General features: G+C 36.7%; 1 protein-coding gene across 1 annotated transcript in view; it reads left to right on the plus strand.

The window, feature by feature from the left end:
* LUZP2 (leucine zipper protein 2) overlaps window positions 1–26,951 on the plus strand; it is a 152,797-nt gene that overhangs the window by 100,410 nt on the left and 25,436 nt on the right. The window contains exons 7-9 of the mRNA XM_041423248.1: window positions 1,107–1,169; window positions 16,274–16,348; window positions 20,929–21,093. Of these exons, the coding sequence (XP_041279182.1) occupies window positions 1,107–1,169; window positions 16,274–16,348; window positions 20,929–21,093 (303 nt within the window). The remainder of the gene's footprint in view (window positions 1–1,106; window positions 1,170–16,273; window positions 16,349–20,928; window positions 21,094–26,951) is intronic.

The raw sequence follows: 26,951 nt of genomic DNA on the forward strand, positions 1-26,951 counted from the left end.
TCGGAATAATTAAAATTGGTGAACATCTTCTCATTGGTTTTTAGGTGATGTGGAATATATTCCTTAGCTCAATTAATTGCATTGCCCAGATCGGAGAACAGTGCTATTGAATGAAGTAACAGTGGATAAAGTCACTGAACAAAGAATTCTGCTGGACTGATCTTGGCTATTAGTTTCAGATTTTACAGAATACCATAACTATTTTCACCTTACTATTTAAACATTTAAAGCAGGTTCTAAATTTTTAGATTCTTCCCAAAAGTCTGTCACTGAATTTGACTGCATCGACTGGAAAGAGATGAAATCTTTCTAAAAAATCCATCTTAAGAAAGATATACTGCTTTTGTAATATAATATGTTTATGGAATGCTCTTTCAGTAAATGTGAAACAGACAAGGATTGCTCCAAGGACTTCAAAACACTTGGCATGAATTAATACAAGAAAATTTATTGAGTATCAGTTGGGACTGTGGATTTTATTTAAAAAAAAATACTGCTTTGGGAGAATTCTTAGATGAATGGTGAAATAATGTTCCTTGGATATCTGGGTTTAGTACAAAAAACCCATTGCTATTTATTTTGTTTAAATTAATAATATGTAGACTACTAGTTAGAATTATTTTAAGGATATGTTTCACAATATACAAAGTAAATATCATCTTAAACTGATATAAATAAGCATAACTATGCCTGTATATTCCTTTGGATACCAGATGGAATGCTCTGGTCTTTACAAAGACCTGTATAAGCCTATGGAGCCTTTTTACTTCTAAGAATAAGATTGTTGACTTTGAAGGTGATTCCTTCAGTTATGCTTCATGGAAAGTATTAATAACAGCTCATGTCTAAATTGTGTAAGTCCAGCTGCTATTCTTTACAATACCAACTCAGGTATGTGCTTTAGGTGAGTGCCATCTTGCATTTGCCTCCGTGCTTTTGGTTGGTTTGACTTGTGAACCTGGAAAAGCAATTGAAATTATTTGGAGGGGGGTGTTCTGCATTTTAAATCTGTTCTAGATTCTGCTGTTTTCAGAATTCACAATGTTTTTTTTAATGTTTAAAATTAGAAAAAAAACCAAACCTGATTTGATTATCCTCACTTTCAGTCAAAAAAGATCCAAGCCCAGCTGAAAGAGCTTCGTTATGGGAAAAAGGATTTGATTTTTAAGGTAAGTTTTATTTCACTATAGTTAGCTAAAGTATTAGGGTTAATATAGCATTGGAGTAAAGTAGAAATATGATAGCTGCCTTTATTATTGCAGTTCTAAGGAATAAGTTTGTTCTGAAAAGAGCTCAAAACACCAAGACAGCCATAATACCATAGTGCATTTTCAGAAATATATACCTATATTTTTGTGCTCCCAAAAAGCAAAATTCTAGGTTACTGCTGATGAATAAAACCTATTGCCCTAGTCCTTACATTCTGTAACATGTCTTTCATCTTTCTAACTGAATGATATAGTATTTTACAGATGATTCTTGTTTTTCCTTTAATTAGCACTCCTCCATGGCAAATTCATGTATTGTTGAAATTTAAAGCAAATCTCTGTGTTTATGATAAGCTTGAGCAATGTAATGTTCTGTAGGTCTGAAGATTTAAGAAAAAAGAAATGTCTGTTGCCTAAATAATCCAAATGAATAGTCTGTTCTAGCTAGCACATTTAAAAAAAAATAATAAATTTTTTTAAAATAAAAGAGGGAAGAACAAAAATTAAAGACATTGCTGAAGGGCATCAAGTCCTTGTTAACACAGGGAGAAGTTAATCCCTGTTGAAAGGAAAAGGAGAGAGATGCAGATCACCTGACTGAAGGCTGTTAATGGAGTAGTCCTTTTATATATTCCCAGCATAGAGGATGGAGATTAAGTAGTCATCTTCAAAGTGACTAGATCTAGAATTACTTACAAAGTCATTCATGTCAATATGAGTTCTAAATTGTCTTCTGGAAGTGTTTAACTCTCTCCACTGTCTCTCTGTTGTATATACAGTGCTGTAAATATGTAAATATAGAGTAATGTAAGTTTTTTTGCTTTATTGCTTTTTTTTTTTTTTTTTTGCTTTTTTTTTCCCAATGCATAGGATTATTCCAAGGTTCTTCAGGGACATTTATTTCTGCTCTACATAAGACCAAAATCAGAAAACAGAAACAGACCAAAATTAGGTATATTATAGATCTAGGCATTTAACGCCATCTAGCATTAACAAAAGTAGTACATTTTTCTTTAAATTCAGTATAATGGAGAGCTTGAGTAGAGGTAAAGATCAAAAATTCTAATCTTGCCTTGCTGTGAAAGTTTGTTTTCTTTGGCTGAAGCAGTAGGATTGCTCAGCACTATTATCTACTTGTTGTTTTCAATATGCTAATACACAGTGATCCCTAAAAAGGATCTGAGTTATGGTAGGATGTACACTAATGCTTAGCAAGGGAACTGCCCACCTGAAAAAAGCTTACAGAAGATGAAAAAGAAAACAGGAACATAAACAAGGGAACATGGCAGAAAGGCTGTCCAGCAAGTCACTGACATACATGCAGTGAAATCCACCTTCTCCTAATACTGCTTCAGTAAACTATGGCAATGTAGGAGTTGAGGCACACATGTAGAGAACTGTACTAAAGGGAGGAAATGTGTCTAGTGTGAATGGGAGTAGATGTGGTTTCATCTGACTGGGTATGGCTTTATCCATCACAGTCTACACTTCAAATCCTTGGAGCATTGTCTTCTGAAGACTATGTCTACATTTGACCACATGAATTACACCTTAAAGTCCTTGATTTACTTTGAATAGGCATAGTTCTTTGTTGGACAATACCCTTTTCCTGACCCAGAGATGGGGCAACTGAGAGGCATTTTAAAAACTTTTATTCCATTTTCAGTCTCATGAGAAGGGTGAGACAATACAGATGTTATAATTCACACCATCACAATCAGAAGCCAACTATTTCCTAATTACAATACACTGTAAGTGTTTCTTGGCCTGTCAGCTTTTTGCCATGCCATGCTGTAGATGCCTTAAAGCCAATCATCTAAAACTACCCCTCATGGGTCCCACTACAATGCATCTTTCATAGTTCTATTTCTCCAAAGTATCTAGTCTTATGTGCAGGCCATCTTTTGAAACATTTTTCTATTTCCATTTCTCTCTCAACAGCATCTGTCCTATTCCATGGCATTTCTAAATCAGCATTTCTTGTCTCAAAGTTTGCATAGAGATGCACACTGTGTGGGCCTTCTGTCAAGCCCTGAGAACTCTCTACAAATCCATTTCCCACTGTTCTTGATTATGAATGAACACTAGAGCCACCAGCTGAGATGTAGGTCCCAAATTAGGTAGTGTGGGTTCTCCTCTGAGTGCTCTTATTGCAAAATAAGGATATTTACTTGCCTTCTAGGTAAACTATGATCTAATTTAATTAAAAAAAAACTCTAAGAACTTTAGATGGAAAATGTTGATGACTTGTGGATTCCAAAGCCCCACATACTGAGAAATGTGTATTATATATTTATATATAAATAATTGAAACATCTCTTGACAGCGTGCAATTATGTATGAGATTGAATGCCTTCTTTGCTAATATTGACATATCCTTTATATGTAACCAGAAATATTTTTGCAGGTTTATTCATCAATTTTTTCCTGTCCAAGAAAATTTGATTTGTGAAGCAGAGGGAGCAGCAGCCTTATGCTATCCTCCTAAATCATATGAGATGGGGGAGGGCAGGTTCAGTGTGACTGTTTGTGTGTGTGTCATGTCTGAAGACAGACATGCTAAGCAGAGTAGAAGCCATTTGGTGTAGTCTGGAAAGTTTTTTAAGTATCTGCTTGTGCTGAGTGGAAGGTAAACCAGTGGAAGGAATGAACCCCACAGAAATAGCTTGTGAAAGATTTCAAGTCAGAGCTACAATTTAATAAGAAAATTACAATAAAGGCAATAGTACAGAAACACTGGTTTTAAACTGACAAAGTCAGAACACGACCTGATACCCTGTTGGTCAGTGTGGTGGTAGCAGTCCAATTAAATGGTGGTTGCAGTCCCTTTGGAGTGATGGATGTGGTCTTGTCAAAGCAGTGAGGCTGTGGAAAGGTCTGGTCCTTCTCTGGAGGTCCAGTGGTGGTGGTGGTGGTGGTGGAGAGTTCTTGTGATTCTTGGGAATCCAGTGGTACGTGTTGTTGTGTCCCAAACTCCAGGTTATATGGCGGCAGGAGTGTTCAGTACCTGCCCTAGGGTGGGGAATTTCACAGTGGGCTGATGTGATTCTATGAATCATTCTGTGCAATCCTTGATGGCCCATTAGCAGAAATGACCCCTCAGGTGGCTGCTGCTTCATGGTTGAGTCATGGCAAAGATAGAGAAACAGTGCTCCACCCACCGTAACAGCTCATCAGGAGGTAATGTGGGTGGTGGTGGAATTGGTACTTTGGTTACACCCCATATTGTAACCCAGGACACTGCTTGGTCAGAAAGAGGCTGCTAGGTTTGGGCAAGAGCAGGTGATGTTTCATTTCTAATTGCTTTGATACTGGAAACATAACAGATTTAGTGTTAGCATTGCTGTTGTGGCTGTTTTATGAAGCTGTTACTCTTTCTGATAAATGGAATGGATAGTCTTCCTGTTGGCACAGCCTGAATGTTTGGGATAAAATCCTGGCTGCTAGCTACTTTCACGTTACTGGACTTTTACCTTTTCCCCTTCCACTTCCTTCCCATCCCAGTAAATTTTATTTTCTGTGTGACTTACTGAGGATTTCAGGGAAGTCTGTTCTCCATATAGAACTGAACATTGCAAGCCTCTTGGAGCAGTTCACCAGAAGGATGTACGCTGCAGGCTATTAGATTTCTGAAGGGCATGAAGGAAAGCTGCAGTTCCTGTCCATCAAAATAACGCTTTCTCTGAAGGAATCAATTCTGCACATATATGTAAAACAAATAGGGAGGGATTGTTTGATTTTTATTTTACATAATTGACATCACTAAACTATTTCTTAAATTCTGGTACCAATTACTGTCAATGGCTCTGGTCTGAGCTAGACCTCTGGAGATTAAGTGGGGGAGGAAGAGAAAATGGGAAAAAAGGCAGCTTTCTCCTTAACATTCCATTGAATTGGTAGATCATATCCTCTTTATCATATCTTACTTACACTTATCTTTTCAAAGTGTTTTATAATCTAGCTGATTAATTAGGGAGCATATGTGTGTATGTTTATATTTTTAAAACTCTCCCTATGTGATATAAAGCCATGGAACAGATAAGTAATGAGCATCACAAAAATTAATTCATGCACCCAAGGCTATAGAGCTTGTCGGTATCTCTGCTGAAATTACAATTTGAGCTTCTGTCTCTTTTTCAGATTTAAAGTGTGCAGCATGTTATCTTTAAAGAATTGACAATTGAAGTTGAAATTTGCTTTGTATTATAATGAGAAAGCCAAGAAATTATTAATAAAATTTTCCACTGAATGTTCTTAATTTTATCATTGCCTTTGTAAGTAGGTACTTACTAGTTCTGAATGACACTACTCTAAATTGCAATAATTTAAATTATCATCCTAAACCCCTGATTCAGTGAAGTACTTCTGAGTTTAAGTGCTTTGCTAGATTGAGGTCTGCATTTGTTTCAGGCATTACAGACCACCTCTTTTTAAAATTACTTCTCCTTCATTAACTGTATTCCCATTATTAGGCTATATTGCCCTGGAAAAAGTCTCACATTTTACTAAAATAGGAAAGAATTAAAAATAGTATGGTTTTTTGTTCATGAAACGCAAACGTGTGTATATGATAGTAATAAGAGATGAATAAAAATAAATCAATGATTTCCAATGTCAGTTTGTACAAGTACCTTGTATTATTGAAATTCCTCTTGTAAATGTATAAGGTGACCATGTTTCAGTGGTGTGGTTTGAGTCTACCTTTGCTTTTTTCTAAGGCTTTTGTTACAGATTCAGACATTTTTGATTTACCACTTCAGCTCTTTTCCCTTTTGTTCAAATTCTAAGACAAAGTATCTTGATAGGCAGCCCTGAAAAAACAAGAAGTTTGAATGTGAGTAGCAACCAACAGCGCCTGGCCTGCCAATGCATTTAATCTTTGTTCCATGGCAGAATTTAACTTCAAATGAGCAAGCAAATAGGATTGGCTGTTACAACAAATAATACAACAGCTTAGTACCTTAACAAACACTAATCAGCTTACAACAAGTCAGGTAACTGCTAATATGTATTCTGTAGATGGATTTACTATGAGTGCCATGGTTTATAATTTTGCACCTTCTTCTGAGGAGCAAACCATGTGGGGTCCAGTTGGGTACACAGACACGATCAGTTCCTGCTGAAACCTTGTGGTCAGGGTGGGTGTGTACTGAATAAAGATCTGCTCTTGGCCCTGGGGAGTCCTTAAGGCTTCTTCACATGTTCAGAACCACCCAGTGCCCATTTGACAGTGTCAAACTAGAGGATGTCTGCCAAGTCCGGTGCATGGCTGGAAGCAGTGGCTTCAGGAGCAGCAAAGACAGAGGTGTGCAGATAGAAATGGCAAGCAGAAGGCAAGCAGAGGTTGTAGTGGGGATGACTGGGAGAGAGGAGCAATGGGTGGAAGAGGGAGCAAGGAGGGAGGGTAGTGGAGAACCTGGCTCCCGGCAACCTCTGCTGCTCCTTATAGTCCTTTTATCTTGTTTCCATGATGATACTCTTGAACTCACATGTGTCTTTGAAGTGCAGCTTCACAAAGTAAGAACAGGATTGTAATTTACATTCAGTACTCATACTCCTCAGTAATGTTTCAAGTACTATGAGTGCTCAGTGCCTCTAAAGAACTAAGGACCATATCACTATTGCAAATTTAGAGCCAAGGCTATTTTCCACATTCTTTGAAACACCCAGTTCTACACAGATTAGGTCATTATTTGACATGTGAAAACCATTTAAATAATTTGCTGTGGTAGAGTCAAATGCAAAACTATGTGAAATTATTTTTGCATCATCTTTACTGGATTTGGTAAATATCTGTACCATTCCTCCCGCTGAAGTAAAACTGATGCCATGTGTGTTTCCTTCTCTATAAGCAAAGTTAATTACATGCCACAGTAAACTGATTTCCCAAAATTTTAAATTACTTATTTCTCTAATGAAGGCAATGAGATTCCATAATTCATACAGAGAAAGAAATTAAATAATAAAATAAAAAAAAAGGGAAAAAAAAAGCAGAAAACCACCAAAGACCTGCTTTGGCAGAGAACTTGTGTAAACATTAGGATTGCTTTCTAAGCTTGTAATAATTTATTAAATATTTTAAATTTGTGAAAATCTTTTACAGAAGTACTTTTTGTGCTGGCACATATATGCAGATGCAAGTTTCAGGCTTTCCAATACGGTTTTATTTGTATACTGCTGGTGACTAGGCTTGATCCTAAACCACCCCATTTCACATATGTACATCCACTTCCCCCATGATTTGCATCTGCATATATTAAAATTATCAGCTGCAGAATTCAGCTGACTTTGCATATTTGAAAAATTTAACAGATTTTAAAGATTCTTCATTATGTTCAAAGTACCATTACACTTCTATTTTCCTGGCAGAAAGCTTTCCAACAACAACAACAACAACAACAACAACAAAAAGCAGTGTCACTTTCTTATAACTTTATTTGTGAATTAGTGCACAGAAAGAATGCTGTTATCTTTCTTGCTGCTTTTACATTGCCCTGTAACGGTAAATATAATTTCTGTAGTTCAGTCTTCGAAAGAGATGATAAGTGAAAATTGGGAACATTTTCCTTTTTGGCCTGTTGTATAACTTCCCTGAGAGAATACTGCAATTTCTCTTGCTTTCAGACAGGATCTTTAGTCTGTGGTGTGTTTATTCATCCAGTGTGTTTCTTCAGCATTTGGATCTTGTGCAACCTCCCTTGGAAGATTTACTAGAACCATATAGGAAAGACATAACTAAACTAAAAAACTATTATAAAATACCAGTTATAAACATAAATGCAATGCAAAATACTAAGAGATTTTTTTTTCCCCAGAGATGTTGCAACACACTGTCAGGGATAATAAGTTCTATAAGCTACAGGCTGACTTCATGATGCTACATAACAACTGATAGAGTCTGGAAAAGGACGCTTTCTTATTGTTATACATTTAATGGGTAGCTTTTTTAAGCATATTGATTTGAGACAATAACTATCAAAGACTTCACATAAGACAATGCTCTCTAAAAAGTTTCTGTCTCTACTTCCTGTTTCCCTGATGGCTGATGTGGTGGTCATGGTAACAGCACTGAAAATGGCCCTTGTAATGGCTCTGCTGCTTCTCGCTATTTTTTTCCTGCACGTCTTCACTAGCAGAGCATGAGACACAAAAAATAAACATTACATAGCAGCAACCAAAACATCAGTGTGTTACCAACATTACAACTAAATCCAAAATGCAGCAGTGTACCATCTACACTGAGAAGAAATTAACTCTTTATACAGACTTATTAATTAAATAATAATTCAATTATTATTAATAATAATTTAATAATAATTATTAAATTATTATTATTATTATACTAATACAGACTTATTATCTGTCCCAACAGAAATGAGGACAAAAGTAGATGTCACTGTTTACATCGGCATCTTTTTATTGGTGCATATTCTTGTTTCAAATGTCATATTTAGCATTTGTATGTTGTTGCCATAGTGCTATATATAATTGCTAGTAATATGTTAATGTTGACAACACAGGAGTGGCCTGAACATCTAAACTCAACTTGCTGCTGAAAAACACTTACAGGACAGGAATTTTTTAATATTTTTGTACAAGAAGGTGGACGAGTGTTATCATATATATTTCTCAGTAAGAACATTGGATTATCTATTAACATAATTTATTGGTGTCATTATTGAAACAAATATCTTTCTACTATTTTTTAATGGTTTAATGCAGTTTTGGGGAACATAAATATGAAAAATGTGAATATCATTTCAGTACCTAGTAACTTAGGTCTATTTGGTATTGTCAGTACATTTTTTTACAACATAACTTTGAGCATGAAAAATTGTAGCTTTTTAAATGAATTGAAAAATCCCATTTAAAAATTTCTGTATGGATCTGAGGATGTGGCCTTAGTGATCTGGTCCTGCATTGGATGGTTTTGCAGTCTTAAATAGCTTGTCTGCATTTCTATGAGAGACAAATCTAGATAAAAGCTACCATGAGACAAGTTGGATCCAATAGTACATGATCCACATGTGCCATTATGTGCTGCTGAGACAACAGCTGCCAAGGTACTGTGCGATTGTATGCTAATGCCAGAAGTACACTTTGACTCACAAGGATTATCAGAGTCCAGCTCCTGGCCCTGCACAGGAAAGCCATGCACAAGAATCATGCCATGTGCCCCAGAGTGTTGTCCAAGCACTTCGTGAGCTCTCTCAGGCTTGGTGCTTGTGACCATTTCCCTGGAGAGCCTGTTCCAGTGTCCAGCCACTCTGGGTGAAGAGCCCTTCTTAATGTACAACCTAAACCTCCCCTGACACAATGTCATGACATCCCCTCAGGTCTTGTCTTTGTAGCCCCCTTTTGAACACTGTCTCATAGCTTGATCTCTTTCTTATGTGTCTCTTGGTGTCCAAAACTACTCACGGGACTCAAGGTGAGGCCATACCAGTGCAGAGCAGAGTGGGACAATCTCACCAGCTGGTCTAGAGAAAACCTGATGAAGAAGAGGAAGAAGCTGATGATACTTTGTCTGATGCCCCCCAGGACCCAATTGGCCCCCCTGGCTGCCAGGGCACTGTGGACTCACATTCAACTTGCTATTGACCAGGATCCCCAGGTCGCTTTTTACAACACTGATTTCCCCCATCACCTTCCCCAGTCCGTATGTACATCCAGAGTTTTCCTATTCCAGGAGCAGAATCCAGCACTTTCCCCTGTTAAACCTCATATAGTTGGTGGCTGCCCAAGAACACAGTGGGTCTGAATCTGGAGCACATGTATTATTCCAAACTGGGTGTTTTTCCTAGAAAACAGTGTTGAATACCTTGCCATTTGGTCCAAATCAGAAAGAAATTAAGTTATTTGAGAGGATACTTCCGCATCACTTAATGTCCCCACTTAGAATCATAGAATCATCAAAGTTGGAAGAATACTTTAAGATCAAGTCCAACCATCATCAGTCCAACCACAGTTATCCCTAAGCCACTAAACCCCTAAACCATATCACTCAACACTGGATCCAGGCACCTCTTAAACACTTCCAGAGTTGTTGACTCCATCACCTTCCTGGGCAGCATATTCCAAAGTCCAACCACCCTAACAGTGATTTTTTTTCTAGTTTCTAATTGTCATGGTTTAGGAATTATATTCTCCAATTCAGTGTTACAGATAATGCACTGCTTGCACTCCCTCTCTCCTTCAGTGGACTGGAGGGGAGAACTGAAGGCAGAAAATGTAAAGATCATGAGTTGAGATAAGAACAGTTTATTGGAAACAGCAGTGAGATAACAAAATGAACAGTAGCAGCAGCCATACTAAAGACAGAGTGTACATGTAAAGATCACTTATCCCATGGAAACCCCCAACCACTCTCTCTGCCACACTGTCCCAGCCTGGAAGGGATCCCAGATCTCCTGTCCCTGCAGAATTATCTGAGGTGATATTGAGTAACCTCCAAGTCCTGGCCATGCCCCCCTCCTGGCTACTGCAAAAATTATCCCTGTCCTGGCCAGCACCAGGACACTAATCTGAATCTCCTCTGTCCCAGTTTAAGATCATTTTCTCTAGTCATCTCACTCAGAAGAGACTGGCCCCCAACTCACCCACAACCTCCTTTCAGGTATGACTACTGGCAGCATAAAAGCATTGTCCTCAAAAGAAATACAATGAATTTTGGCATTTGGGTAGAGTTTTTTTTTTTTTTATTTCAGTGTTGCTCATTGTTGCTGATTTGCAGGCAGTTCGGAATAATGAATATGTTTGTGTTAGTGAATTCTGTCACTGCAAGGTTTCGCTTTTACTTTCTTAGCAGCAGAACATTTCGAAATGAGAAGTTTTAAGAAATTACCTCTTTACAAACACTTTTAAGTGATACTGCCAATAAAGTAGTTTTGTTTCCTTTGTTCCACATTTTCCTGGCTGAATTATACTATTTGCTGAAATGGTCAAATCCTACAAAGAAGCACCAAAACCAAAAAGCTGAAGCTTTGAGCAAGTTGTAAACTAATCCTCTCTGAAGAAAAGATAAAATAAATGTTTCTAGTGCACTTCTGACAGTGGTGTAGAGCATAACTGGTATGCCTAAATTTAATTTTAAAATACTTCCTCCCACAGTGCTTGTATTAAAATAAACAAGCTAATTTTTAAAAGAGGATTGACTTAAAAAAGAAAGAACATCAGGTTGTTGTGATCGTTTGGATGGGCTATCCATTGTAAAGTACAACTCATGCTGAAATGTGTGGTGCTCTGGCCTGATGTAAGGGAAGAAAATCCCCCCATTGGAATTAAGTGGCAGACCAGGCCCAAGTGTGAGTGATGTGGCTCTTTGTGCACATCTTCTGAATATTTTTCTGCAAGAAATCAGTGTTTTTCCTTTAGTTAAAAGCTAAATACTGAAACCCTGGCAAACTGCAGTTTTCCATTCATGGTAACAAATTTTATATGAGGACTGGGGAAGGAAAAGAAGAATTTCAGCTAATAAAAACCACAAAGGACTTATTTCCTTTTTTAATGTACATCCAGAATAATAAAAAATGAGAGATAGAATTAGAGCAGTAATAAGCATTAATAAAATGTACAAGCTGTAAGACTTTGCAGAAATGCTATTTTTAACTGAATTTTCTTTGTGTTGTAAATGCTTGAAATCTAATTCATATGTTCACTGATTATCTAGGTTTTGCTGCATGCCTGAATAAATGCAATAGAGTCCAAAAAGTGCTTTTCTCATTTACATTTAACACCTTATGTTACAGTAAATGGTGCAATTTAGAGCAACTCTCTGTTTTTGTAAGATACAAATAATGCTTATAGAATAAACACAGAAGAATTGTGTTTATTGAATAATTTATCCACCTTTACAGTTACATGGTTTTCAATTGTAAAATGTGTCCTCATTAGAAAAGATAATAAATTATAAAAGTTGTAAAGATTTTTTTTTCTTAAACATTTATTTAAGACCTGTGCAAAGATAAAACAGAGTTGAGAATATTCAATCTATTTAACCAGTGTTTTAAATATCACAATCATGTTTTCTAATTAATTCTAAGTAGCATGTGTGGTAATGTTACCCTTAATAAACAACAATCCCTTGCATGAAATTAGAAGCATTCTTATAAGTTTTGAAATAATCAAATTAAATTCCAATTTATCATGCCTTGAAATAAAGAGAACCTAAACATGACTATGTTTGTCTCTGCTCATCTTCGGAATCCTTCTAGTGTGAAGCCATATCTTACTCTTTTCTGGGGGAAAAAGACCCAGCAAACTAACCTTTGAATGTTTTTATTTTTTCTGATGTGACTAAGGAAGTGAGAAGCATAAAGGTTCTAGCCACCATTTTTTCAGATAACAAAACTTGTCTCATCCCCACTTTGTTGCTTCCAAGTTACTTTGAGGAATATGAACAACTCAATATTAGTTATAAATTATTATAATATTAGTTTATAAATTCTTGAACATTCAAAGCAATTATTCCAAAAACATGTAGGCATTTAGTCTAATGTGATTCATAATAGGTAAAGGTTAGTATATTAATTTAAGAGATTTTTTAGGAAAGAGTGCCTCACTGACAGTAATTGCTCAGTGAACTCTTTCAAAGAATGAATAAGATGTTTTTCATAGAAGGAGAATGGTTTTTGTTTGAAGGGACCTTAAACATCATCTAGTTTCAACTCCCTCTGCCATGTGCAGTGACGCCTTCCACTAGACCAGGTTGTGCAAATCTCCATCCAACCTGGCCTTGAACACTTCCACTGATGGAACATCCCCAGCTTCTCTGGGCAGCCTGGGCCAATGCCTCAACATCCTCACAGTAAAGAATAAAACAGAAAGTGTATTTCTTCCTAACATCTAATCTAAACCTATCCTCTTTCAGATTAGAGCCTCTTGACCTATCACTCCATGACCTTGTAAAAAGTCCCTTTCCAGCTTTCCTTTAGGCACCCGTTAGGCATTGGAAGGCTTCTGTTTATTTCACTGTTTCCTGTCAAGGACCTCATTCTGTAAGAATACCTAAGACAAATTTAGTACTTTTTTAGTTCTTCCAGTCTAGTTTTTTTTAAAGACTCTTTGCAGTTTATTAAAATTGGGCTTGAGTACTCCTGTTGTTCATCCTTTTTTTTTACTAAGTTTCAAAGCCATATTAGTTCATTTAGGCTCCCTAAAAACCTTCAAAATTGCAGCAGCAGTGTTGCAATATGAATTTAGCAGACAAAAACTTTCAGAAAAGCACCTCAGATTATTCTGCAGATTTGGTACTGAGATGTAAATAACTATCACTACTTTCAAGTGAATGGTTCATCAAAATGTATTTTTAATGCCAGAATTTTAGTGTTACTTAGTGTCAGTTGGATTGGTATCACTGAGCTATTTGCTCAGTACTCTGTGAAATGAAATAAGTATACATGAATGTTATACATAAAATTTTAGTCCATCAACATAGGACAGTTATATGAAAAATGAGAATAAGTCTTGGTAAATGACGCATTCAGAAAACCTTCACTCATATATTTGAAACCTGTTCTTTGGAAGAATAACTTTTCACCATAAACCACAAATGTTTTCCTGTATGTGAACAGTGTTACTAGAATATAGTAATTCTTTGTCACAGAAGATATCTGTTCAAGAGCTTAAGTGCTTTTCCTCCTACTTGATTTTTGATATGGAAGCCGTTTCGTTGAGTTCAATGTGTTTTATATCACCAGACCTTCCCCTGCACGGAAGAAGACGGTGGTCACTTCTAACCACCATTGCCTGCTTTCTGTCAACTATCCAGACTTTCAGATGCCTATGTAATTCATATTGAAGGAAACCAGACACCCTCTAATTCAGAACTGTAGCTCTGGTTTTCCACTGATTTAAACTGTAACTGTGACGGTGCTGAAGGAAGAAGTTGCCTAGTTGTATGAGCCTCGCCATCTTCCATGTGATTCTAATTCTTCAGCAATACGCACTATTAGAGGTGCCATCCTAGCCTCATATTTGTCATATGTTATTCTGTGTAATTTCCTTTTCAGTGGCAATTGAAATTATGCAGTTTTTCAAATCTTGAATCTCTTTAGTTGAGAATTGATTAATTTGTATAGCTGTACTGAAACTTAATTTAACAAGTAACAATATAAAAATGCTAATGATGTGAGAAATTTCTTGGTCTAGTTCTGTGAGAAGTGTCTCTGCATCACATAGAGTCAATGTTCAATCTTTCAGACATTGTCTGTGTCCATGTTTATTGTGGGTGATATTGTATCCCATATTTAGGAAAAAATCCAAAAAGTTACTGAATTCTAGCCATTTCTTGCATCTTAGTAATTTTTTTCTCTAGTAAATCAGTGATAAGTCCACTTAAATTTTTCAAACTGTTAAAACAGAAGGATTACTTGTGAAGTGAATTCTCTCTGTTGCCAGGTTAAAGGATCAAACCAATGGTCTGATATGTGTGTTGTGACAGTGACTGGTGTTAGCTGTAAGGAATGCGATGCAGTGTAAATTATGGATTGCAATTCACAAGAGACTTTCCCACACCTGAGCAAGCAGGTGACTTCCACTTTGAAGCAAGTTTGGTTTTGACTAATGAAATTGTGACTGGTGATCAATCTGAAAATGAATGCCTAATCCTGTTTTAAAATGCAACTACGCAGTTCTTTACATGAGTTGGGAACTGAAAATTCCAGGCTTTTGGCATTTCATTTGGTAGTACAGCCTATGCCCAATGCTAATAAGCATCACAGTAGTTGTCTGCTGAGGACTACAGGCTTGCCTAAGTTCATCACCTCATCTATGACGTGCTGGAAGGAGTGTCATTACCCCAGCAGAAACTGAGTTAACCACCTTTATAGGACTTACACTAAACAGCATTTGTGCTGTGTGGCTATCCATTAAGCTATGCTACCATCAGCAGAATGCAGGAGATCTTGAAAGGTTTGTCAAGAAAAAAATCTCGTGCTGGATTGAACTCCAGAAACCTGGGAGCATGGAATGGTGTTGAGGGAAAATGCACTTTTATTTCAACAAATATTGGGTTGAAATAAAAATGTGTCACTCTTTATCTGAAAAATGATAATTTTGTCCAATTATTCTGCATGCACAAAATGTATATTTACTTAATCAGAATTTCCAAGAGAAAAGTGGCTTGTCCAGTGTCCTTCTCTATGGTTTCCTTTTCAAAATGGGAAAACAATGACTAGGCTGGTTTTTTTGCATGTACAACAGAAAAAGAATCCTTATTCCTTTTGGTTGAATAGTAATATATCACTAATTGCAAGGCTGAGAACTGCAGGAATTTGCTTCCCTGAAACAGGAAATTCTGGCAGAGAATATATTTCCTTCAAGTGAACAGGCTGGGTTTACACACCTCCTAGGCAAAGAGAGAGAAAAATATTTGTCTCTATTTACTGAACGTTTAAAAGCATCTTTTGAACCCCTGCACTCCATGAATGACATATACATTATTTAGAGCCAGAAGTCCTTCCACTCAGGGTGCAGGCCACTAGCCTGACCCTGACTTCAAACACCAATCTCCCAAAATGCTTTCCTGCTGTGTAGTTGCATAGTTAGCTATTCTTGTGAATTTTCCTTTTATATTTCCAGGGAAAGACATGGAGAAAAAAAAATCTGGAGTTACCTCCTTGTATACTAGTAGGTAGTATAATTTCATAAGGTGTCTGTATGTAGGAATGTTTAAGTGTTTTCTAATTTGTCTGTTTATGCCCAGTTAGCTTAATGTTGGCATCTCAATGTTTAAAACTACAAAATAATGTTCAAATTGCATTCAGAAGTCAGACAAATGAGCAAAATTATTAAAAAACATTTGAATACCTTGAATTTTCCAGAGGGATATTATGGCATAATATTAAATGTATTGTAGTATGGAATTAATTTTGCTATTGACATTGAATTATTATAAACTTGCATTCACATCAATGGACCACGTTTGACCATAATTTTTTTTTTTCCTCAGGAAAAGCAAATCTGACCCAACCCATATATATTACTTGTAAATTTTCTGTACTTAGCTGTCTCACATGAAAAAATGTGTTGGACGTTGCATCAGCTTTTTTTCTTGATTCCCACAGGCACAACAGCTAACGGATCTGGAACAAAAACTGTCAGTTGCAAAAGACAAACTGGAAAACGCAGCCCTTGACAAAGTAAGAAGTGTCATGTAATGTAAGTGTGTTTACCTATATCAGCTGTGGATGTTTTGGTGTAATTTGACAAAAACAAATGAAAGCCTTGCAGTTATTTAGATGCATACTAAGTTGCATCTGAATTGCACCTGAGAGTGATGCTACTGAAATCAGTGGAATTAATTATGATACATGAAGTTAAGTACATCTGCAAAGTTATTTAAGAAGAGGATGGTCAAATTAGAAAAAAAAAAAAAAACTCAAAAAATGTTTGCGCTGATTTTTAGTAGATTTAGACATTTATTGAACTATAGTTTGTGCTGACAGTAGACTTAGTGTCTGTCATAAGTTTATTTACACTAGAGCAGTTTTCTATTTCCCACCATGGATCCTTAGAATGCTTACACATTTTTTATTAACAGGCCCCAAATACCAAAAATAGTGTTGTCAGTAGGACTAGGAAAGTGATTGTCCCCCTGTACTCAGAACTGGTAAGGCCACACCTCACGTAGTGTTCTGGTTGGGCCACTCACTTAAAAAATGGCATTTTGGAGTGAGTTCAGGGGAGGGCAATGAAGCTGGTGAACAGCCTAGAACACGTCTTCTGAGGAGCATCTGAGGGAACTGTCGGTGTTTAGTTTGAAGAAGAGGAGGCTCATGCTCCTTGTTCTCCTCAGCTGTCTGAAAGGAGGCCATCCTGAGGCAGGGGTTGGTTTCTTCTGCCATGCCTCAAGTGAAGGGATGAGAGGAAATTATGTTAAGTTGTGCCAGGGGAGGTTTAGATTAGAAGTAAGAAATTTTATTTTCACTGCAGAAGTGGTTAGCTATTGGAATAAGCTGCCAAGGAAGGTGGTGGAGGTACCATCTCTAGAAGTGTTCAAGAGGCATCTGGATGTGGCACTTGGGTTTAGGGGTGATTAAAATGATGCTATGTTGACAGATGGTCTTAAAGGTCTCTTCCGGTCTTGATGATTCTATGGATCTAGCCATGTGATAGGAATACAAATAGATCAGGGAAATATGAAGACATGCATCATACGTGGGCAGTATTTTGGCCAGTAAGCAGCCTATTTTGACCACAATCACATCTATGCAAGATTATAAAGAACTTTGTCAAATTACATCCCTGGTTCCAATAGTGTTTCCTTCACCTGTGCTTTCATGATGTTCATTTATGGATCTACCATCAGCAAAGTCAATATTGAATTATGCTATCCACAGGATGGAAACAAATTTACTTGTCCTTCTTTTAGCTTTGGAATGGCAAAATTGGAATGGCTGCAGCTAAGGAAGAATGAGTACGGGATGGCAGGATTAAGAGATGAGAGGATGAGAAATTATCCAGAGAAAATTCTGGGTGAGAGGAGAGTGATTTGAGATTGGTGCAATCTGCAGGAAGCACGAGGGTCATATCAGACTAGATTGACTGAGTCCATATCATTATGTAAAATTAGACAGTCTTTTACCTCTGCCCATTTAACCATAATAAATGGTGATTTATGCTGTCTGTGAAGTCACTAACTTGAAAAGTTAGAATTAAAGACATGTTACATTGAAAAGAAGTATGCTGGTATCTTCTGCTGCCGATTAGAAATTAAAGGGCCTTGAGTCAAATGGATGAATGGATGGGCAGGGAGGTTTTGGAGGAACTTAGGAATAAAAAGAGGATGTATCATCTTTGGAAGGAGGGTCAGGTCTCGCAGGTAGTTTTTAAGGGGGCTGCTAGACTGTGTAGGACAAAAAAATTAGGGGGGGCCAAAGCTCAGTTCGAACTTAAAATGGCAGCTTCTGTAAAGGATAATAAAAAATGTTTTTACAAATATATCAATGGCAAAAGGAAGGGTAAGACCTTCTTTATTAGATGTAGGGGGGAACTTAAAAACTGCAGATGAAGAGAAAGCAGAGGTGCTAAATGCCTTCTTTGCCTCAGTTTTTAGTGAGAAGATGACTTGCCTTCAGGACAGCTGTCCTCCTGGGTTGGTCGATGGTGTCAGGGAGCAGAGTGGTCCCCCATTATCCAAGAGGAGGCAGTCAGAGAACTGCTGAGCTGCTTGTGTGTTCACAAATCCATGGGACCAGATGGGATCCATCCCAGTGTTGGAGACCCCTCAGTTTGGGAAGGACATTGAGACGCTGGAGCGCATCCAGAGGAGGCAACGAGGCTGGAGAGGGGCTGGGAACACAAACCCTGTGAGGAATGACTGAGGGAGCTGGGGGTGTTCAACCTGGAGAAAAGGAGACTCAGGGATGACCTTATCACTGCTGGCAACTTCCTGAAAGGTGGCTGTGGTCAGGTGGGGATTGGTCTCTTTCTCCAGGCAGCACTGACAGAACAAAAGGACAGTCTTAAGCTGTACCAAGGGAAATATAGGTTGGATATTAGGAAAAAGTTTTTCATGGAAATGGTGATAAAGTACTGTATTGGTCTGCCCAGGGAGGTGGTGTAGTCACCATCCCTGGATGTGTTTAAAAAGAGACTGGATGTGGCACTCAGTGCCATGGTGTGTTTGAGGTGTTAGGACATGGGTTGGACTTGATGGTCTTGAAGGTCTCTTCCAACCCAGTGATTCTGTGAATTCTTTGAATGATTGGCTCAGTAGTAAAACTCCTCTCCCCAGGGAAGGTGAGAGGGCACTCACATTCGCACGGGACATTCAGTGGGCTTGAGGGTATTCATCCCTTCTGATGGGGCATAACTGGCTCAACTATGCTCATGTGGGAGGCAGCTGTCATGTCTTAGAAGGTGTAGTAAACCATCAAAGATGCCCAGAGTGTCCCCAGACTCTTTCTGGGACCTTCCATTATCCACAATGTTGCACCAGACAGGGTAAACTGTTCCCTAAGGAGAGGTACCCTAGGCACTCCCACATAAGCCTAAACACTGAACTCTGTGTTTTGTGGGCTTTCCCTCATCTCTGAGGAACCAAGACTGTGAATATCACTTTGACCAATGGACATCACAGTTGCAATGATCAAGTCTCATAACTGGATCCATGGGTAGTGATACTTTCTTTTCTCTTTCTTTCTTTCTTTCTTTCTCTTTCTCTTTCTTTCTTCTTCCCTTCCCTTCCCTTCCCTTCCCTTCCCTTCCCTTTCTATGCTTTTATATTGATATGTTACTGCAGGTAATGACCAAAGCAGTTACATATTTGTTTTCCATTGCAACCAAATTGTTCTAAAAGAAAACCTATACATATATAAAAACCACAAATAATTCTGTGTTTTTTCACTCTAATCTGCCCCGGGGATCTATTAACAAGAACCTGAGTTACCGACTTGGCTTAAGGGGCCGGTCATAACAAGTTCCATCTCCTATTTCTTTAATGTTCCCTATTGTCTGCATTAATGGTCTTTCTATGGTTGTCTTTTGTCCTACTCTTAAAATACACTCTACTAACTGGCTTTGTTTGTTTTTTAAGAAACACTCAGAGATACAGTCCCTGCTTTCACTTCAGGGGAGTTCAGTTCATCAGTCATCTGATGTAAAACAAAATATTTGTCATGTTCTCAAAAATATTTGCTAAGAAAATAAACTAAAAAGTGCTGTGTGCCATTGCTTAGGATTAATATGACTATGAAATATTTTTATTTTATATGTAATATTTCACATAATTTATATGTAGTATATATAACATTATATACTTGTTTTCCACCAGCTTTTGCCATGGTATACCTTGATTTTTGTACCTTAAAAAAACTCTTTGATGATTGAAATGTGAACATATTCTGTATTTACAGGTGCATTTTTAATAAAAAGAAAAAACCTAGAAATTAGGGTTTTTTAATGTCAGATGCTGGTAACTCCCCCTGAAGTGAGTAAGAAGTTACCTCAATGGCTAACATTTGACACGTCTTGCTTTGATGAATTAAAGATTTAAAATATGACTTCCTCACTGCTGTAGTTATCTCATTGTTCTTGCTCTCTCAGCTTATTTCAATTACAGACTTCTATTTCCATTAATATATCTATCTCTGTTTCTGGGAGTAAAATACAAATGTTCTAACATGAGTCACAAGCACTTCACCACTTAGAAGTTTTATTTTGGCTTAATGGACAGTAGTGGGTCTGGACAAATATATTTTAACTGTTAAAAAGACCTATGTTTTTTTACTATATAGTGCAAAAGTATAATACGCCCATGAGGGAGGCCATCTTAGTTGGATTATAATCTATCTATAATGTGGAAAAAACCCAATTATTAAAAATGTTATAGAGAAAACTCCATGCAAAGTCTGTGTCTTGCAACACTTATGACTTCTCTGTAGATATTATCCATAAAAGGCTGGACACTGTATGATATTTTATAAATTGTGTTTTTCTTATCAGAAAAAAAATTATATTTAAGTACTGTTTGCAATAATCAATATGGATAAAACTGCATGAAGGGATGGGAAGAGGTGCAGTGACTTCCTAGGCAGTTTGGTGTCTAAAGTACGGTAACCTAATCACATAAAAATTCTGCTTTAGTCTTAATTCCTTCCATCACTAAGAAGAAGCAGTAGCTACTCATAAGTGTATGGTTTAATACAGATGGAGAAAGTAAGCCATTGTGTTCATCATAGCACAACTTAGAGAAGTGATGGTGTCTTGTTTTCCCCAGGAGTCACAGCTGAAAGCTCTGAAGGAGACTGTGCAGCTTTGCCTGTCTTCTGTTCTGCGCAATCAGCCTCCCACAAGGAATGCAATCTCTTCAAAACCAGCTGAGAAGCTGACTTCCTCAAATACAAAGGGCTCCAGAGTTCCATTTCAAGTGACAAGCACCAAGGTATGATTTCACTCTTGGGTCGGGATTTTTTTTAACATCTTTGAAAGTTTGTCCTGTAAGAGCATCAGACTGAAACTAAGGAGGATTTCAAACTCATTGGAAGATTACAACAAATTTTGAGGATAATCGTAAAACTGTTTCTGATGTCAATAAATTGGTTTTTTAGTTGGGAAGCAGCTACATTTTATTGTGTAACAAAATTCTATCACTTGGTAAATGGATCGTGTCTGCACGACAAATCTACAATGAAGATGGATTTGCATTTAAAATAAATGAGGGTGCTAATTCGTAGGATCATTTACCTGCCAGGCACTGAAAGTGAGTTTGTGATAATACAGTACTAAACAGTAATATGGGGTTTGCTTATCATGGTTTCTTTCAGTGGAAAAAAAAAAATATATATATATATCTAAAAAAACATAAACTAATCTGGGACACCAATCAAAATTGCCAAAATAGATCAATGAACTTGACAATAGGAAATGGAATATTCCAGTCTTGCAAGTAGAGAAGGGCAGTTTCAGAGAAAGCATGAGGAAAGAAAAAGATGAAAACTGGTTTGAGTCAATAAATTCAAACATTATAATACTGTCAAGATTCATATTGATTAACAACTGTCCTAGTAATTTTCATCTCCAGTGTTGCATTTTGCTCCTGAATTCAACTGATTGAATAGATAGATCTAGAAGAAATCTGTAATTTCAGTGAAAATAAAGTTTTACAGAATGACTTAAGGACACTTCAATGTCCCCCTTTCATTACAAAACTGAAATAAAAATAGGAATTGCTAACTCATAGCCAATTTGCTATTTGTATATGGCAGCTGTTGGTATTTACTGTTAGTGCACAGGCTGAAGCCAAAAATTAGTAATCTTTCTATATGTAATTAAAATACAATTTCAGAAAGCAGAATATAATTATAAAACTGGATATCACATCACTACTCTTAAAATTATGGTTGTCGGTTTATTAATAACTGTTTTGCAGGAAGAAACCATCATTCCCAAAAATTATTACCTCCGGGAAAAAAGCACTGTATTAATTATTAGCAGCACATGAGTATGATAGCGTTCATTTAGATTAAGCTCACTGGATCTGTGTTCTACAGGATGGCAGACTGTTCTTTCGTAGGTCGTGCAAGCTGAGCTGCACTCTGGGATCTCAGGAGCATATTGCTCCTAATTAATGTGGCTGTAGAATTGTTTATCTTGCTCTTATTGTCCTTTTCTTCAGGTAGGAAGTGCTTGTGCCTCTGTCGTGAGAGAAGTACTGAAGAATAAGGGCCAGCTAGACAGTATGTTTCTGTTTAAGACTGGTCTGGAGTCAGAGCCTTTGGAGAATTTGGGGTCTCCTTGATGTTGCACATAGGGACATGAGAATACAGAATAGGGATTAGAATTAGATTTTTGATATGTGGCTGAAATAGAGTATTCTTCCTTCTTTTTTTTTATAAATTATCATAATAGATTTTGTGTTTAATATACTTGGTAAAATGTGTCAGTACTTCTGTGCTATAGCCTTTTGAGAAACCAGCCTCTAGTCCTCTGTATCCAGAAGTGCTTGAATAAGTCAAACTGCCTCTTAATAGGCAGTTCTGATGTTTCTCTGCACTTGGCATATGCCATGAAAACGTCTGAAAGAATAATGGTCTGCAAACCTCTTCTTCCACACATTGACATCTCATTATTAAAAATCTGTGTATTATCTGTGATTATAAAACTAATGAAATCTGCTACTGTGAATAAAGTTGTTGAAGAATGATAGCCAGTCATCCTCTGCACTTGAGCTGTATAGGTGTTTTTTTTTAATTATGATATCCTTTCTTGTATTTCTTCTCCTTAGCTTTTTTTTTCCCTTCGACACAAACGAATTAACTCTTAAATAAAGATGTATAGCTATCTTCTTCATTATTATGAGATTTGCATAAATATTTTGGTACAGCAGCCTAGTATTTGGGGGAGGAATATAAATGTATGTGATTAATTAAATGTGTTACCATACATAAAAGTGGGAACTTAAGATGCAGCACTTACACATCTTGTCATGTCTGATAAGCAGCAGTTTCACCTTCAGGCAACAAATGATAATTTGTCTGGTAACTATCTTAAGATATTCTCTTCCAGACTAAAAATTACTTTCTAAAATGTCAAACTTACTTTAAATCTATGGAAGGATAAATCATACAGTGTATGTATGTAGCAGCTGTACCACTTGGGGGCAATTATCCCTGGGATGGGGTTTCTTCCTCATTAAAAAAAAAGTTCCCAAATAAGTAAGTTGTGTATTTGTAGTCATTATTGGTAACCGTGGTACCTGAGAGCTTTTTAGAGATATTTAGCACAAGAACCTGATATAGCAAGGATAACTAGGAAAGCAAGTTACCACATTTCTTGACAAGAAAGTACTTGGGCATTTTGTTTTTTTCTGGACAATGTGATATAAAAAAGCAGTATAAGTCTGAGGTCTGCTTTATGACATGCCTTCAATAAATTAATATTTGCAGAAAAAGAATGTAAAATACAGAATCTACCGTGTAAATTGGCACTAATATTTCAGCTCAAAGCCATTTTGCCTGTCATGTACCTGTCATAAGACAAGACTGGTGCCAAAAGTACGCACTGACAAATGGATTTAGGGCACTGTGCATACAAGTTCAATGACACGACTAAAATCAAGCATAACCAGAAGGCAGATCATTAATCCTTAACCATGAGATTTTATCTTTCTGTGTTAGTGACTATTACTTTTACTATATAGTTTCTTTTGCACTGTAATTTCAGTAACCGTTCTATGTTCTGCCAGTGGAAAATGCTTCAGAACTAGTTGAGAGTTGGATCTGTCTTTTGTTGTAGTACTTGTCCTGCCTCATTCCCATTACGGAGGTGGTGATGAAAGAGAAAAATGAAAACAAAAGACAACTGAAACTCTGCTTTCCTTTTTATTCTCCAGATGAATGCCTGAGGACCTGGATACTTAAAGAGTATAGTTTAGGGATGGAAATCATAACATTGACTAGCATGGGAAGTGTGGGTTGGGGTAATCAGAGAATCAAAGCACTGCTACTGAAGACCTAGTGATGCATTTTCTGCACTTAGTCTTGGCGTGACAAAAAAACTCTGTGAATTTATGTGGAGCTAGAGGAGATATTGCATTCTTACTCCATTTCTATTAATTCCTCTTTCTGAAAAAGGTTAACATTACACCTTAAAAAAAAACCCCAAAAATTGTAATAATGTCTTTGGATGTGCTGTGCAAAGATGCCTGTGCTCCAAATACAACAAAATGAGCTTTAGCAGCACTCTGGAAAATTAATGGCAAACCAAAACCAAAAGTGAAACAAGAAAATTCCATTTCCAGTACTGAGCTTGAATACAAAAATCATGGGAAACACAGTGATACCAAAATAATAGGGGATAGCTTGTTCCATAGTGATTTTTTGTAATGCCAAAACATTGTTCCATGTATTCCCCAAATTAATTTCTTGTTTACAAATGCCCTGCAGGCTTTGTGTATATTCTAATAGTGGAAATGGACTTGAATTTCAAACTGTAAACAATAGCACCCATATTGTACATAGCATAGGTTGAAAGACAACCTATGAATGCCACATCAGAGTCCTTGTATCAATGGTGAAAATACAGGCTGAATGGAATGGGATTCGATGATCTCAAAGGTTTTTTCCAACCTAGTTAATTCTGTGATTCTGTAATTGGGGTTATTATTTGAAAGTAGTTGTATGCTCACAGTTGGGGGTAAAAATAACATGTAACCTCATAAATTTATTTTAGATTGGAAACCTAACAGGCACAAAATATTGCATATGTGGTTTTATATTAGATATATAATATAAAAAACATCTAGATATGGTGCTTGGGGACATGGTCTGGTGGTGGACCTTGCAGTATTAGGTGATGGTTGGACTTGATCTTAAGAGGTCTTTTCCTACCTCAGTTTTCCTGTGTTTCTATTTATGGTCAGCTGTAAGTGAGCAGCAGGAGTATTGAGGGCAGCGTATGGATTTGTGCTCCATCTAGGTCTTAGGAGTCAGCTGCTGGTAACTCAGAACTTACTGACTTCTGTTGCCTCCAACTTTACTTCTGTCACAGTTAGTGATATCACCAAAACCTGCAGTTTCAGTGACCTGTAGATAGTTTAGTTTAACCAGGGGATTAGAAAACTAAAAAAAGGCAATTACTAAAAAATTATTTAAAAGACTTTATTAAATTACTAAAAAGAAAAAATTATTAATTAGAATTATTATTAAAAAGAAAAACATTAAAAATTATTAAAATATTTAATTATTAGAAAAATTATTAAAAATAAAAAAAGGCAATTACTAAATGTAGAGTCAGACACATTCTGCACTGTGCAGCAATGACGTGCAATCATATAAGCTTTTCTTAATGCATAAACATTACAGGAATAAAATGGCATTGAAAAATGATGCTGTCCATTGTTTTAGGATTTAATTTCAAAGATAAGGAAATACATGTCTCCTATGATACTTACCTCAGAAATGTCAGGTACTGTGAGTGTCTGTAAGACTAATGGAGAAAGAATTTTGTTTTTAAATAGACAGAAGGTAATTTAATTGCAAACACATGACTAGCATGACTTATTTATTCATGTAGTCTCTCCTGTTCTGCTTTTCATAGCTACCTTTGGGCTAATAGAGTCTTATCCTCATTATGATCATCTACACAGCAGCTATAATCCTGTATTAACATTAATGGTGGTACACAAGGTTATGGCAACTCTAGTTCATATCTTTTATTTCTGGAATTTACACTAGATTTCGTTTTTGCTGTTGCCTCATAAAGATTCCACAGAACTTCTTCTACAGCCTTTTTTCTTCTGTTCCTAATTTTTTATAAAATTTTATTACATGCTGGAAAAATGTTTAACACCAGAGACCATGAAATTGTAACCTAAAGCTCTTTGGGTTTATTACTTACTCTACAGAAGTCTTCATTATTAGTACATTATATTGACAGTAAATTAGCTCTAGATGGGTTTTTTTCCCAACTGAATACAATCAAGGGAAATGGAAGAAAGTACCTGGTATCTCTTATTTAGTCTGTAACACACCCCACCCCCCAACACACACACACACACACTCACACACTCACACTCCTTTTCCTTCAAGTTTTAACTATTTGACCTCACTGCTCTTTGTTGAAGAGTGTAAGTAGCTGGGATTGCCCTTTACCCCAGGGTTCAACTCTGAAATTAGCAATGTGCTAATGGGTTGAAGAGGTAACTGTTAATTGTTTATTGCTGCACTTTTTGTGTCTGTTAACTGCAGATCTGTTTGCCTGTAAATTAAAATTACTCCATAGCCTCACTCCAAATATCCTTTTTAATTAACTCTTTACCTCTCAGATGTTTCAATAAAGCCTCCCATAATCTATTACATAATATGTCTCAAAATACTGTACTCAAAATACTGCTTGACAGTGGTTGAAAAGGTATATGTATATACAAAATTTAAATTTATTAAGTAATGTTTTAAATAACATCAAAATTCAGATTGTTAGGTATGGTGAATGGTCTCACGTGGACTTGTGGATTAGCATTTACAGCATACATCCAGTTTACCTAATTTTGCTTCAGTCTAAAGCCAGGACCCCAAACTAGAGCAGCCTCAAGCTTGCTGTGATGCTCTGCAGATTTCTGGACAAGCTTTTTCTCTATCAGAAACAGAGAAGACCCCTTAATTACTTTTCAGATGTTATTATTTTAGACAGATCTTTCCTCACCTACTCACATCAAGTGATTTTTTTTTATTGTTTCTCTTTTCTTTTTTTTTTTTTCTTTTTTTTTTTTGCCTGGTGGCAGCAGAGATGATTGGTAAAATG

This window comes from Onychostruthus taczanowskii, unplaced genomic scaffold, assembly GCF_017590055.1.
Source record: "Onychostruthus taczanowskii isolate IOZ18803 unplaced genomic scaffold, ASM1759005v1 scaffold76, whole genome shotgun sequence".
Taxonomy (NCBI): Eukaryota; Metazoa; Chordata; class Aves; order Passeriformes; family Passeridae; genus Onychostruthus; species Onychostruthus taczanowskii.